General features: G+C 36.3%; 1 protein-coding gene across 7 annotated transcripts in view; it reads right to left on the bottom strand.

Annotated features, from left to right (window-relative positions):
• LOC105200800 (phospholipid-transporting ATPase ID) overlaps nt 1–12692 on the bottom strand; it is a 30332-nt gene that overhangs the window by 3137 nt on the left and 14503 nt on the right. For 2 of the 7 annotated variants that reach the window (XM_011168531.3, XM_026130261.2), the window contains exons 3-15: nt 8620–9133; nt 7305–7363; nt 6952–7164; nt 6354–6559; nt 6114–6269; nt 5284–5926; nt 4186–4365; nt 2840–3581; nt 2555–2747; nt 1372–1523; nt 956–1308; nt 483–708; nt 42–277 (exon numbers count right to left, since the gene is read on the bottom strand). In XM_011168531.3, coding sequence (XP_011166833.1) covers nt 42–277; nt 483–708; nt 956–1308; nt 1372–1523; nt 2555–2747; nt 2840–3581; nt 4186–4365; nt 5284–5926; nt 6114–6269; nt 6354–6559; nt 6952–7164; nt 7305–7363; nt 8620–9133 — 3873 coding nt within the window. The remainder of the gene's footprint in view (nt 1–41; nt 278–482; nt 709–955; nt 1309–1371; nt 1524–2554; nt 2748–2839; nt 3582–4185; nt 4366–5283; nt 5927–6113; nt 6270–6353; nt 6560–6951; nt 7165–7304; nt 7364–8619; nt 9134–12692) is intronic. The other 5 variants (XM_026130262.2, XM_026130263.2, XM_026130264.2 and 2 more) reach the window with 5 other exon arrangements.

Raw genomic sequence — 12692 nt, 5'->3', positions numbered from 1 at the left:
TACAACAAAGAATTCGGATAAGGATTTGCGACAATACGTACCATCGTGAGACTACCGACGTAACTACCGCCTATGACAAAGTTATAGAAGTAATCTAAAATAAAATACCAGATGAGCGAGCCCCAAACCATGATGTGGTTGAAAATTGTCCAGTACGACGTGTCGAGGGCTATTTGAACGGTCACGACTATAACTAATATAGTGGCAACTACGCTGCCCAGCAGCATATGATCAGAAAGTACGTAACCCTTAGGCGATACCCCATCCTTATATGTCCCTGTGGAAATATACCAAATTACATGCAATTGCACGTAAAATTTACGTTGCTTTAATTTTAAAACAGACATTAATATGTGATTTATTCTTTTCAATTGCATTTCTATTCCATGATGAAGAAAAAAAGAAAAGATGAACCGTGCGAGAAATACAGATAAAAAAAACAGACCAATAGTTTCTCTAATAATTATAAATGAAATATTTACCGTAAGGTACTAAAAATAATACACAACTAGCATAAAATCCATGTAAAGCACTCCAACAAAACTCCTTTTTGTTGAAGAGCAAATTTTGCAATCCTGGTGCATATAACTTTGGATACATTAAACTGTTCTTGTCGTTAACATCCTGATCAAAAATGCCAACCGCCAAGACTGGTAATGAGGTATAAAATAGATTGTAGACGGAAATGTACATAGGATCAAATACAGTCTGTAAGAAAATGTAACAGATGATTATACAATTTTAATTGCGCATAATTTGCGTACTATTTTCTATGATATATCAGAAAAACAACTAAATTCACATTCAAAATCTCGACTTTGGAGCAGGCTCTTACAAAGGAGTATTATGAATAATATTCGCCTTTAAAACATCATTTGTTATTTTTATCGTTATCTTTAATGTAATCATCATTATTATAATATATGCGACAACATGAAACTTTTAAAGATCTTACCTGTGCGCTGAATCCACAGAAGAAGGCAAACCAGATGTGGCAGAGGGTAAATGCGAAATTTTTGTAAAAAAAATACCTAAGGAATTTACTCATTCTGTAATACGACCATCTGCCATGTACTAAAAGTAACCTCTCCAAAAATCTAAATTGCCCTATCGAATAGTCGGATGCTAATACCGCTTGCAATCCTTCTTGCCCACTGATACCAACGCCAATGTGAGCTGTTTTTATCATTGAAACGTCATTGGCACCATCGCCAATTGCTAAAGTCACTGCGGACTTATTTTTTTTAATCAACTCGACGACCATCGCCTTTTGCAGTGGCGTCACCCGACAGCATATCACAGCTTTACCTGTAAGAAATTCAAGCCATTGAGTTAATTGTTTCTAAACACGCGTGATCGATGTCAACTTACATTGGCTAGAAACATCTAGAAAAAGTTGTTCTAGCTGTGGATGTAAAGCGTGAACCAAAGAATGTCCGTTAATAACTACTGCAAATCCCGTTGAATGCTCCATCTCGTGCTCGTCCTGTTCATCCCTGCTAGGATTGTATTCGGTATCGCTGCTGTGCAAAGAAAATTTTCAAAAAAAAAGTGATTATCTCTTTACACACAAAAGATGATCCTCTAATATTTATACAATAAATTCAATTCTAAAATTTATTTAATCCATTATAATAGACACAAAGATAATGGAAAGTGGATTGGAAATAATAAATTGTGATGATTAACAAAATAGTAGAAAATTTTAAAATTCTTATCATTAAGGGATGATGCACGTTAATTGTAAACGATACAGTGCATTATATTAATAACCGTAAATACAGAAGAACGTGACACAAATAACATACCAGTTATGTTAATATTATCGTTAAGATTAATTATTAAGCATACAGAAAGAGAAGGAGTGAGTATCAAGCATCATGGTAAATCTCAGTTATCTATGACTATAAGTATTACTATAAAATTGTAGGATATCTCAGATGTAACATATGCAGTATCTGAAAAATGTTTTAAAAAGGCAGATCTAATCTATCATTCTAAATATAGCCACATTGTTATGTTATCAAAAAGAAGTAGCAAGTATCGATATCTTTGACAGTTGAGAAAAGAAGTGGAAAATAATTTTGTAATGCTCTTTAAACACACAGGATATGAATATCATCAGATGTGCATGCAGATCATAAATTTCAAAATCAGACTTTGCGGATAAATTGAAAAAATGGGAGAATGTATGAGAACCAATGCACGTACGATGAATTAAGCTAGCAAAATACGATTTGTCACAACCCCATATCAATACAATTTGTCACAACTCTGAAAACGAATACTCTTATATAAAAATAACCATTTTTCATTCTTTTAAAACATTATAATTTGAACTGCCTTGCAAAATCCGCTAGCTTGGGCATAAAGCGTACGAGTTCTCTGCAATTAAATTCTTAGGCAAGACTATATAGACATAGAAAGCATTACATGAAACATAGTGCTACATTCAGTGTAAGAGATAGTTTTCTTTTCCTTTCTTAAGAAGAATGCGTTAATCAATAATAAAAGAAGTTGATAGGTTGTACTCCGTCTCTTTCATGTGCCTGACCTTTCCTTGTCCCACCTGAATGTGACAATGGAGAGTGTCGGTCGTTTCTGTTGGGTTGAGGCTGTCTTAATGGTATCCAAATATCGCATTAATTGCGTCTCCACACCGTCGTAAGTGGTGCCGTCTACCACGAAGACATCCGTGAGATCGTCCGTTAATAACTGACACGAGTATCCGATATTGATAGCTGTTTCTGTAGGAGTGAAAGAGTTCAACGTGAAAATGTTATTACAAGCAAGCTTTTTAGTCCTTATAATATTTACACGCTTAACAGGTCAAGCTTACCTTGTTTGTCACCAGTCAACACCCAAAGTTTGATGCCGGCGAGGCTCAGATTGGCAATAGTCTGAGGTACACCATCTTGCAATTTATCCTCGATGGCAGTAGCACCCAATAATGACATATCCTTCTCTATCTCCTCGTAAATCGCGTCCAACTTGTCGTCCCTATTCTCCTGGCTTAACGCTGCCTCTTGATGGCGTTGCTTCCAATTATTGAAAAAACTTTCATCCAAATCCCTCACGGAAAGGCACAATGTTCTTAAGCCTTCACCTGCGAACTTATTTAGATGGTCCAATGTCTTCCCCATTATATCATCGCTATCCTTTTTCAATCGCTCGTAAATAACGCTATCCGCCCCCTTGCAATATAATCGAAGTTGTCCGTCTTTTCTTAAAATTACGGACATCCTCTTTCGCACATTATTAAAATCTAGAATGCAAAGAAGCTCGTATATTTCTTTCTTTCCCATTACTTCGATCGTTATACTGTTGGGCGATCTCTCTTTGAAGACAAAACCAAAGTTTCTAGCTGCAGATACTAAGGCAGCCTCGTCGGGCGATTGTGCTTGGTACTCGATCTTGCCGTTCTTCTCTTCCGGCATAACGGTATGACAAAGTGCTAGCAGTCTGAAAAAACTGTGGACGTCCTGATTTTCCCGTCTCACGGCTTCGAGCAACGCGGGATCGTAGAATTTAAATTCTGGTTCGTAGTCCTTGTTAAACGAGAAATCCAAGGGTGGCATTGTCTGCAAAATGCATGATGAAATTTTTCAGAAACTTCGCTCTTTGCTTGTATACCACGAGGTTATTATGAAAGAAAGTTAATCTTATTGGCAGAGATCGGAAAATCCTGTTGTTAAAAAAGAAAAGAAAGTTAGACAGGAAGCTTTAGAAACCATATTACCCAGAGTAATGTACCTTGTTTTTATAAAAATAGATTCGCTGAAAGACCTGGATTACATAGTGTTAGCTGTATCGAAGTATATACATTACAAGAAAATATTGTTATAAAAGAAATTAGCTTTAACAGTGCGTGTGTGTGCAGTACAAGGAATAAGTATAGCTTATTTATGTAATTTATAGCACAGTATAAAGTTCTAACGTGCATAAACACAAGTACAGTTCTCTAAGCGTAATAAAGATAACAGAAATGTTTCTATTACTTATAATATTGTGTAAATTATGAGCGCAATGCTAAACAAATGATATTGAATATGATTATATATATATATATATATATATATATATATATATATATATATATATATATATATAATAAACAGATAAAAGCGATAGCGTGTACAGATTTCGTAATCGTAGACAAGAGGTGCTAATTATCAACATGCGTACTGAAGATTTGTGTGGAATCTTTGGACTGCCGTTGATACCGGGCTCCGGTGTTGTATTAGACACCCTGTCTGCTTGTTCCAGAAGACGTACATTCGGACCACTTAATGGTGTATAAACTGGACGTACGAATTCCTGCCCGGTCTTCCACTTCATTGTCGCCGTTGAAACAGCTCTGTCCGTCTACATGCAGCACACACATGCTAAATGATGTACATGAAATTTCTTGCAAGGATACGACCACAAATTGAAATCATATTTGCACGTAACTGAAGAGAATATGTATTATAAAAAAAAAAAAAAAAAAAATCGTGTATATAGACACTTAGTAATATTCAACAAATCATGTAGACATGTAATAATGTGTGCAAGGACATTTTTAATATTAACTGCATATCAATGTAAACATATTGTAACGTGTTTTACCAGACGATTTCAAGAAAAAAAAAAAGGATGTTTTATAGCTTCTCGCACGATCATTTATCAGCAATAAATTCACGATAAAATGTAGAGCACAGTTTGTAACAAAAAGAATACAATAGAACTTCGTTTATCCGAATACATGGGGGGACAAGACAATTACAATAACCGAGGTTCGAATAATAAAGATTCATTAGGTTTCCTCTCTATCAGTACTCTTATTTACCAGTACTGGTACTGGTACCAGTATTTGTTTCAATAATAAGAGCTGATTTTTATAAAATTAAAGTTAGGCACATCGAGTTCTTTATTATCCACATTATACGAGTAATTCGAATAGTAAGAACTCAGATATGAGTTCGTATATTTGTAACGGAGCATGAATTTGTTCGTCTAAACGGAATACAGAGTTAATAAACGGAGTTCTTTAATGTATAACATGTATAATGTAATAATGCAGTATGTAATCATCTTTATACAATAACAAAGAATTTTCAGCGGAAGCATATAACTAATAATTTTTTTTTTCACGCAGCAGTGGAAGCATAGCTAATATATAATGCATATTTATCTTATTTTGGACAATAAACTTTGCAATAACGTAAAAATTTTTGTCGTAGCACGTACCCTGATTGCCAGCATCGAGTCAGGAATGTTCGCATTAATGACAAAACGACTCACCTCGCTTAAATCGATGATTTCGCCGGTAACTTCGTCAATGACGTCGCCGTAACACTTGCCTGCCACAGAACACTTATTGAAAGTCATTATGTTCTGCGTTAACGTCCCGGTTTTGTCGGAGAATATGTATTCTATTTGACCCAGCTCCTCGTTTAACGTGGTAGTCCTTGCCTTAGCATGTGTTTTCGTTGGTGCGTAGTACATCTCCTCGTCCCAATTTATCAAAAATGATTGAACGAATCGTATAACTTCGACACTCACATACAAACTGATTGGCACCACCGTGTTCAGTACGATAGAGTACGAAAAGAACACGAGTAGGGCAATCACTGTGGCACCGGTGATGGGCTCGCTTGGCACTAACGAGTCCCATGGTAGATACACTTGGAAATAACGGCCCACCAGGCTTTCCCAAATACCACAGCCGACCATGCAGAACAAGCATAAGGAGAGTAAAAAAAACACTATCCCGATGATGAGAAGATTCAGCAGTCTATCTATAGAGGTCCTCTTAAATTTGGTCTTCCCTGAGTTTTGCATCAGTTTGGTATCCTTGCCCGCAAAGATCACCATGCCATAGCACCACTGCGTGTTCCTAAGCACACAGCCTCGTAAAATAATCTTGTCGTTATCCAATGCGTACCTGCATTATTTGCAAAGTATTAGTATGACGTCGACATCGCTGATAAATAGTAACCAAGTAAAATTTGATACAAGCAAAGCAAGAACCAAATACTTTTTACTTTCTGTGTAAGAAATTGTGACCTTTTGTCTGGAATATTCCGTTTTACTTGATTCTCACTCTGCCCCATTTATAGTATTAATCTTACTTTTTTCCTTTCCATGTGAGCGCTCCGTCGAATTTATTTAATAAATTATTAGGGGTTTCGCAAACGATCTCTCCGTCGAACTGGCCGATCAATTCATGGTTATCCATCATTTCGGCAGTTTCAGGCAGGCACTGACGACACTTCAAATTTGTCTCCCTGTACAAATTTAATAGATCATTGCATCTTCACACCGTACACATTTAAAGCAATTCGTGATTGAACAATTTTTATAAACAGTACCCGTCCAATTCTGCTGTTTCGATGTAACAGAGGCCATTCGGCTCGCTCGTCGTTAGCAATAGTACGTCCGCTGCGACGAACTGATCGTTCTCCATTCTGATTACGTCGCCCACTTGAACCTGCGACCATTTCTCCTCACGAAGATTACTACCCCGCAATGTCCGGGATTTCCTATTATTTACTTGAGAGTCGTTGCTATGCCGTTGCTGAAAATCAAATTTTATTATTGAACTTTCGTTAATCATAAAGTGTACTTTAGGTTTATAAATACCAAACGATTATTGTTAACTATTGTTTTTATTTTTATTAGTTTAATATTATATTCTTATGTAAAAGAAAAAATTCTGAAATTTTTCAATAATTATGTCCTTTGCTGATAAAACGTTTGGTTTTTAATCATATTTTTTATTTTCATAATAATTTATTTGCTAAATTCTTTCAGTAAGTAAAAAATGTCGCTGCTTTTAGTGTTAATTATACATATTAAAAAAAAAAACCATTTGTATAATTTTGTGACAAGTATTTTGACAGCATATTAGTACTTTTGTCACCAAGTGTAGTAAAAAAATAATAAGAATGTTGCTTATAGAATACTTACAAAGTCGTCATAGGCATCTTTGACGGCAGTGAGTGTGAGTACCCCTATAAGCGGTATGGCTGTAGTGATGGGGGTTAAAGAGGATATGGCGGGGATCATTTGAAGCACCAACAAGCATAGGAAGTAAAAGTTAGCGAGCCGCTGAAATTGCTCGAACAAATTCAATGGTAGGAACGTCAGAACCGAATACTTGGACGTCTTGATGTAATTATTCTGCAAATCAATAGAAACATTCGTGTTCATGTCCGTTGTTCATTAAATTTTTAACATACCAAACTTTGTGACTTTTTAAACTTAAAAAATTTGAGATTTGATAACACTTATTGTTAGTAAGAAGATACGTTCTAGCTTACCGCATAATTAAACTGTGAGTTGTACTCGCGATTATTGGCGCGAATTCGCCTCTCTGTTTCTGTAAAAATAATACGAAACATTTATTGCGTCTGTATATTAACGTTAGTGTGTGTATATATATATATATATAAAACAATGCAATCAATGATTCTTATTAGATCGTAGAGTAGATTGTCACATATTTTCGTTATCTAAGACTATCAAGTCGCATTGAGAAAAAAAATGCGGATGTTGCGATAAACAACTAGATAGTAAGAAAGATAAACGTTTCTTTACACAGCGACTAAGTAAATAAAAATATTTTAATCGCCTATTATTTTCTAACAAAAGTTGCGTACATATACAAGAAAGATCAATACAAATAATAATTTCACAGCCGTGAACTGGAAGATATAGTAGCTTCGCCGGATCTTTATTTTTTTTATTTTTTTCGTCGCTAATAGATCTTATAGTCAAGTGCAATGCTTTACAGTCACTCGTTATATATCTCTACTGCGACAGTTCCACATAACTGGATAAACTATTAATCGTTGGCTCGTCATACGACGTGTGGCAAAGTCCACTACTGGCATTACCACGAAGAGAACGATCGAATCGATCCTTGCGTAGTAGGCACACCCCGACGTCACGTGTTCATGAAAACTATGTGGATGTTACGTATTCCTTTTTCCTTATTTATAAAATTTAATAAGTTATTCAAGTGCCCAAGGTGCGGAGCCTTGGACAGTCGTATAAAGCATATAAGTCGCTGAAATTTGCATTACATCTAAAATCAGTATCACATTGATCGCCGGAATCCCTTGCGTAACTTTGTGCATGCGCTATTGTTTGCGATGGATTCTAGTTAAAATAAAAAGTGACACAAACGTAAATGCAGCACGTCAGTTAAATGGAACGCGCACGCGGTTGGTGCCAAATTGTGACTGTGTCAAGGAAGCTTGCGTTTACTCATCTCGATGATTCAAAAATACGAGATGTAAAATAGAGTAGGAATGTGCAAAATTGGATAATAATTCATTATATCAAGAAACTTCCTCTATAAAACACAAATCAAGTTTCACGCAAAAACATAAACGTATTTCTCTATCTTGATATCGTTACATCAATTTGTTCGTACTTTCTATTACGTAATACCAAATCTTATCGCTGTTTCATTAAAAATAATTGTCACATCGACATGCATCGCGACTGATTATATCTGCTTTAGCAAGTATCGATTATAAATGCATGTTGCAACCGTCCGGAACCTTGACTCGAGCCAGCGGTACGGCTCCCAGGAAAAACTACTCGATGATCTCGTTCGTGGGAACTCACCACTGGAGAAGAAGGACGTGCTACGACCGATGCACTCGGTGGCGGGTGGTGAATTTGGCGGCGCCAACGAAGAGGACGACGCGGCGGTAGCGGAACGGTACCTGGTACCCTTCCAGATCACCAGTTTGCCCAGCACCGTCAGCAGGGACTCCCGCAAGGTGTTGTGGCGACTACCGCCACCCAAGCTGCTGGACGAATCCCTCTTCGAACACTCGCCCACCGCTTCAACCTCGTCGGACGAGGAGCCGAGGATAAGTGCTTGCGATCGCTGCTGGCTACCGCCGGTCATCACCTCCAGCTGCGATTGCTGCAGCTGTAACTGCTTGCTTCGCTGCATTTTCCGTCGCTTCTTCCGCTTCCTACGGCTGTTACCATTGCCATCGTCGTCCTCCTCGGCCTCCTGCATCGAGCACCTGCGTTGCCCGCTTGCCTCGCTGCTCTTCGGCATCATCCTGGCGGCACCGCGACGTGTCGTCGCATCCGTCGATTCGACCTCGCCGTCGCAGTCCTTCACCTTTTGGTCGCGCGACATGTGAACGCTCACGTTACTTGACTCACGTTCAAGGGCGGGTAGGAACGATCGGTCGAGGACACGCCGTTTGGCACGACAGATGCGCTTTTTCGTTCTATCGTTCTATCGTTCATGGTCATGGGCAAGGGCGACAATTTCCATTGATCGCAACACGCGTAGAAAAGATCGAACGGGGGATAAAGAGACGCAGGATAAAAGTGTAGTGGAGGATGTATGTACAGTCCTACATAAAAAGAGAAGCGACATTGATGTCCGAAGCTCTGATTGCTACTTTGATTGGGTATCCCTTTCTAAGCGAGCAGTCATATTGTGAGCACAGCTGTTTGTAGAACGACACTTAGTAGTTAGGGTATCCAAAATTGAAACTGAATGGGAAGACAAACGTGGTTACAATACGTCGTTTATGATTGTGTAACAGTTTCAAGTGTCAGAATGTTTCAAGTCGCGGAATATGTTTATATTAAATAGTGTTTGATGACATTAGAGCGATCACAATATGGCGATGCTGGAGGTGTTGGGAGGATTCAATAGGATACTGGAGGTTATGCTAGTGAGGATTCGATATCGCTTCTCTCTTTGGAGGGATTCTAAGGATGTGCAAAGATTTTATTTGATATAGAATTACCGAAAACGTAGTCAAAAATTAGCAATTCTTCAAAATTTTCGTTAAAAACAGATGCGGCATTTCACGACAAACATTCAGTCTATATACATATATACAGAGTATGGAATCAGATTATATTAGCCAAACAGGCTATTGGTCGACTATTCCATTTAATACTTTGCAAGCATAAAATAGGATTAAAATAGGCGCCATCGTCTGCTTCTGCAGATCTTGTTTGTCGACGCTTAAAAATAAATCGGCCACTTTGAGAAGCCTCGCGAGACTTTAATGTCACATCACGAATATTACATTTTTATGAAGATTGCGTTAAAACAAGTAGCGCAAAATTGTTTATAAAGTCGATTTAAACCGATTCAAACCAAATCTTGGCTAATAAAATCATGGATGATATAGCTGCAGATATATACATTATTGTTGCTTCATGACAAACGTGATAGTGAGAGAACAAAAATAATTGCATGATTGCCATAATTTAAGAGGATGCGAGAGTCGTGAGTTTTACCGATTGAACAACGACTTACACACATATGATTTACAATACATACGTACAATTTATGAAACATTAATACGTTATTATATACTGCTACATCAATATTGCACGCATGTAGATGCACAAATTTTCAAGTACACAAATCTTTCATATTAAATCTAAACCAAAATCTAAAAATATTATTTTATCATGTAATCCATATCTCAGATCATTTTGTACAGACTGCAAAATTTTTATCCGAAGCAAATATTGGCACACGTTGACAAACGTAGACGTCATATCGAACTAAGAATAGAAAAAAGAAGAAAATGTAAATTTCTTCAACTTTTTTCGTTTTCAGCATAAAGTCGAACGGCTTGAGTTACATTTGTGCCTATACTTTAATTGTAGAAAAGGATTTTTAAATCTATAAATAAAATTAGGAAAATAGCGTGCTGCAAAAAATCACATTTGATCAGTAAAACAGGATAATTTTAGCATCCCCTTAACTATACTATAATTCACAGTCATTTTTGGAGCTAACATATTTATAATTGTTTTAACTATACAGATTATAGCTGGTAGTTATTACTGCATAAATAATAAGCAAATGTTAATGAAATGAAAGCAATCACAATTATAATTATATTCACTATAATTGTGATTGTGCGTTTACTATGTATAGGAACATTTATTTTATTTTTGGCACCATGTAATGTATTTTACTACATTAATATTTGAAAAACTATCATAATTTATAATAAAATTTGTTCATACTAAATAGAACTTACAAACACAAGATCATTATTACTAACATATAGCAACAATAACTACAGAAATGGAGTCCTCATGCTTACAATGCAATTATAGTCATAAATATTAAATGTTTCTCTCACAATCAGTGAAAAAATAAAAATAATTTAAAGCGACCTCTGGACGGTCAATATTATTACACAATATATTATTGTTTGTCCAAAGGCTATATTGAGTTTGTTTTGCATTGTCTAGAAATAGAGAAATATTATACAGTATTATTGTACAATATTAGTGAGCGTCTAAAGACCGCTTTAGATTGAAACGATAATTTTGCAAGCGTACGTCTCAATTTGAAAAAAAACTGTTGTTGCGATATATCTACTCTTGGTACACGTAAATATCGATTGCACAATTCTGTGCGGCTAGTACGACGTTTTTACAATTTCGATATAATTGATAAACTTCTAACATTAAAACAAATTTTTTAACAATTAAGCATAAAAAATACAAGATTTACTAACATTCTTTTGTAACCTTGAAAAGAAACATTTATTAATTATAGCAAAATTTCACAAAAGGGATACCGATTTCGTAAAGGGCGATGTTGCACGTTGTATGTTCCACTTTACTAGCAATTCACCATTCATGTAGGTCGCGTAAAATAAATCCCGAAGATCGCGGGTGCTCTAGAAAACGCGTGAAAAGCAGCGCGGCGTATACGAGTATAGATCGCGCGGCACGCGTGCGTGAAAATATGTCACGGACAAAGCGAATCGAGACTTTTTCCGGTACTCGCGATAAAGCTTCAGCACGTCGATGAACGTAAAGTTGAACGTTTATAAGAGCTTTATTGGTCGTTATAAGCTACGACCGTGCTCCGCCGTGTTTAATTTTTTTTCTCTTCGCGGATGACGTACGCGTATGAGAAAGTGTATGATAAAAACTATGTTGATAATCAGTATTACGATGCACGAGTTGCTCAGTTGAAACGCACGTAATGCGCAAATTACAAGAGCGCAAAAAACAATTTCTTTTGTATTTTTATAAATTTTAGAAAATTAAGATTTTAATCTTAAAAGAGTAAGAATCTATTTTAACCTTTTTATTATTTTATATTTTTGAATGTATGGAACGTGTTTTCACTTCTAATTTTTTAGCATTCGCGTCATTTTACATTTTGACTTGCGTACATTGAAATCTTTTACAATTAAGAAATATGTACGGAGCTTGCTTGACCAAACTGTACGAATGTTCGACCGGCTGGCTCAAATGTGCTCCGATTTTCTTTCGCAAGCTGGTTCTAAGCTACACGCAATGGCAATTTCACGTGTAACGAGATTAAACTTGCATTCGAGAAAGTGCAAGAAAATATCGATTAGTAAAGTCAAAACATTTTAGTAAGAAGTTAGCTTTAAAAAATTATTTTAATTTAAAAAAATTATATATATTATTACGTAAATATTATTTTAACTTTATATTTTATACAAGTATTACACTCGCGTGGAAGAGAAAGAACTCGCGTGCACTTTTCGAAAATATTCACGAGAAGATATATCGCTACTAATCAATTATGTTCGAGCGGTAATCATTTCTTTCTGATGTGGGCAGGTATAAATATCTAGTATGAGTTATGCTATGGGAATAAAAAATGATTAAGGATGGGAATGTGCGTCCATGTTAATCGAAAAACT

The sequence above is a fragment of the Solenopsis invicta genome, chromosome 2 (genome assembly GCF_016802725.1).
Source record: "Solenopsis invicta isolate M01_SB chromosome 2, UNIL_Sinv_3.0, whole genome shotgun sequence".
NCBI classification, from domain to species: domain Eukaryota; kingdom Metazoa; phylum Arthropoda; class Insecta; order Hymenoptera; family Formicidae; genus Solenopsis; species Solenopsis invicta.
The sequence above is the reverse complement of the archived record's forward strand: the minus strand, read 5'-3'. Positions and strand labels throughout refer to the sequence as shown.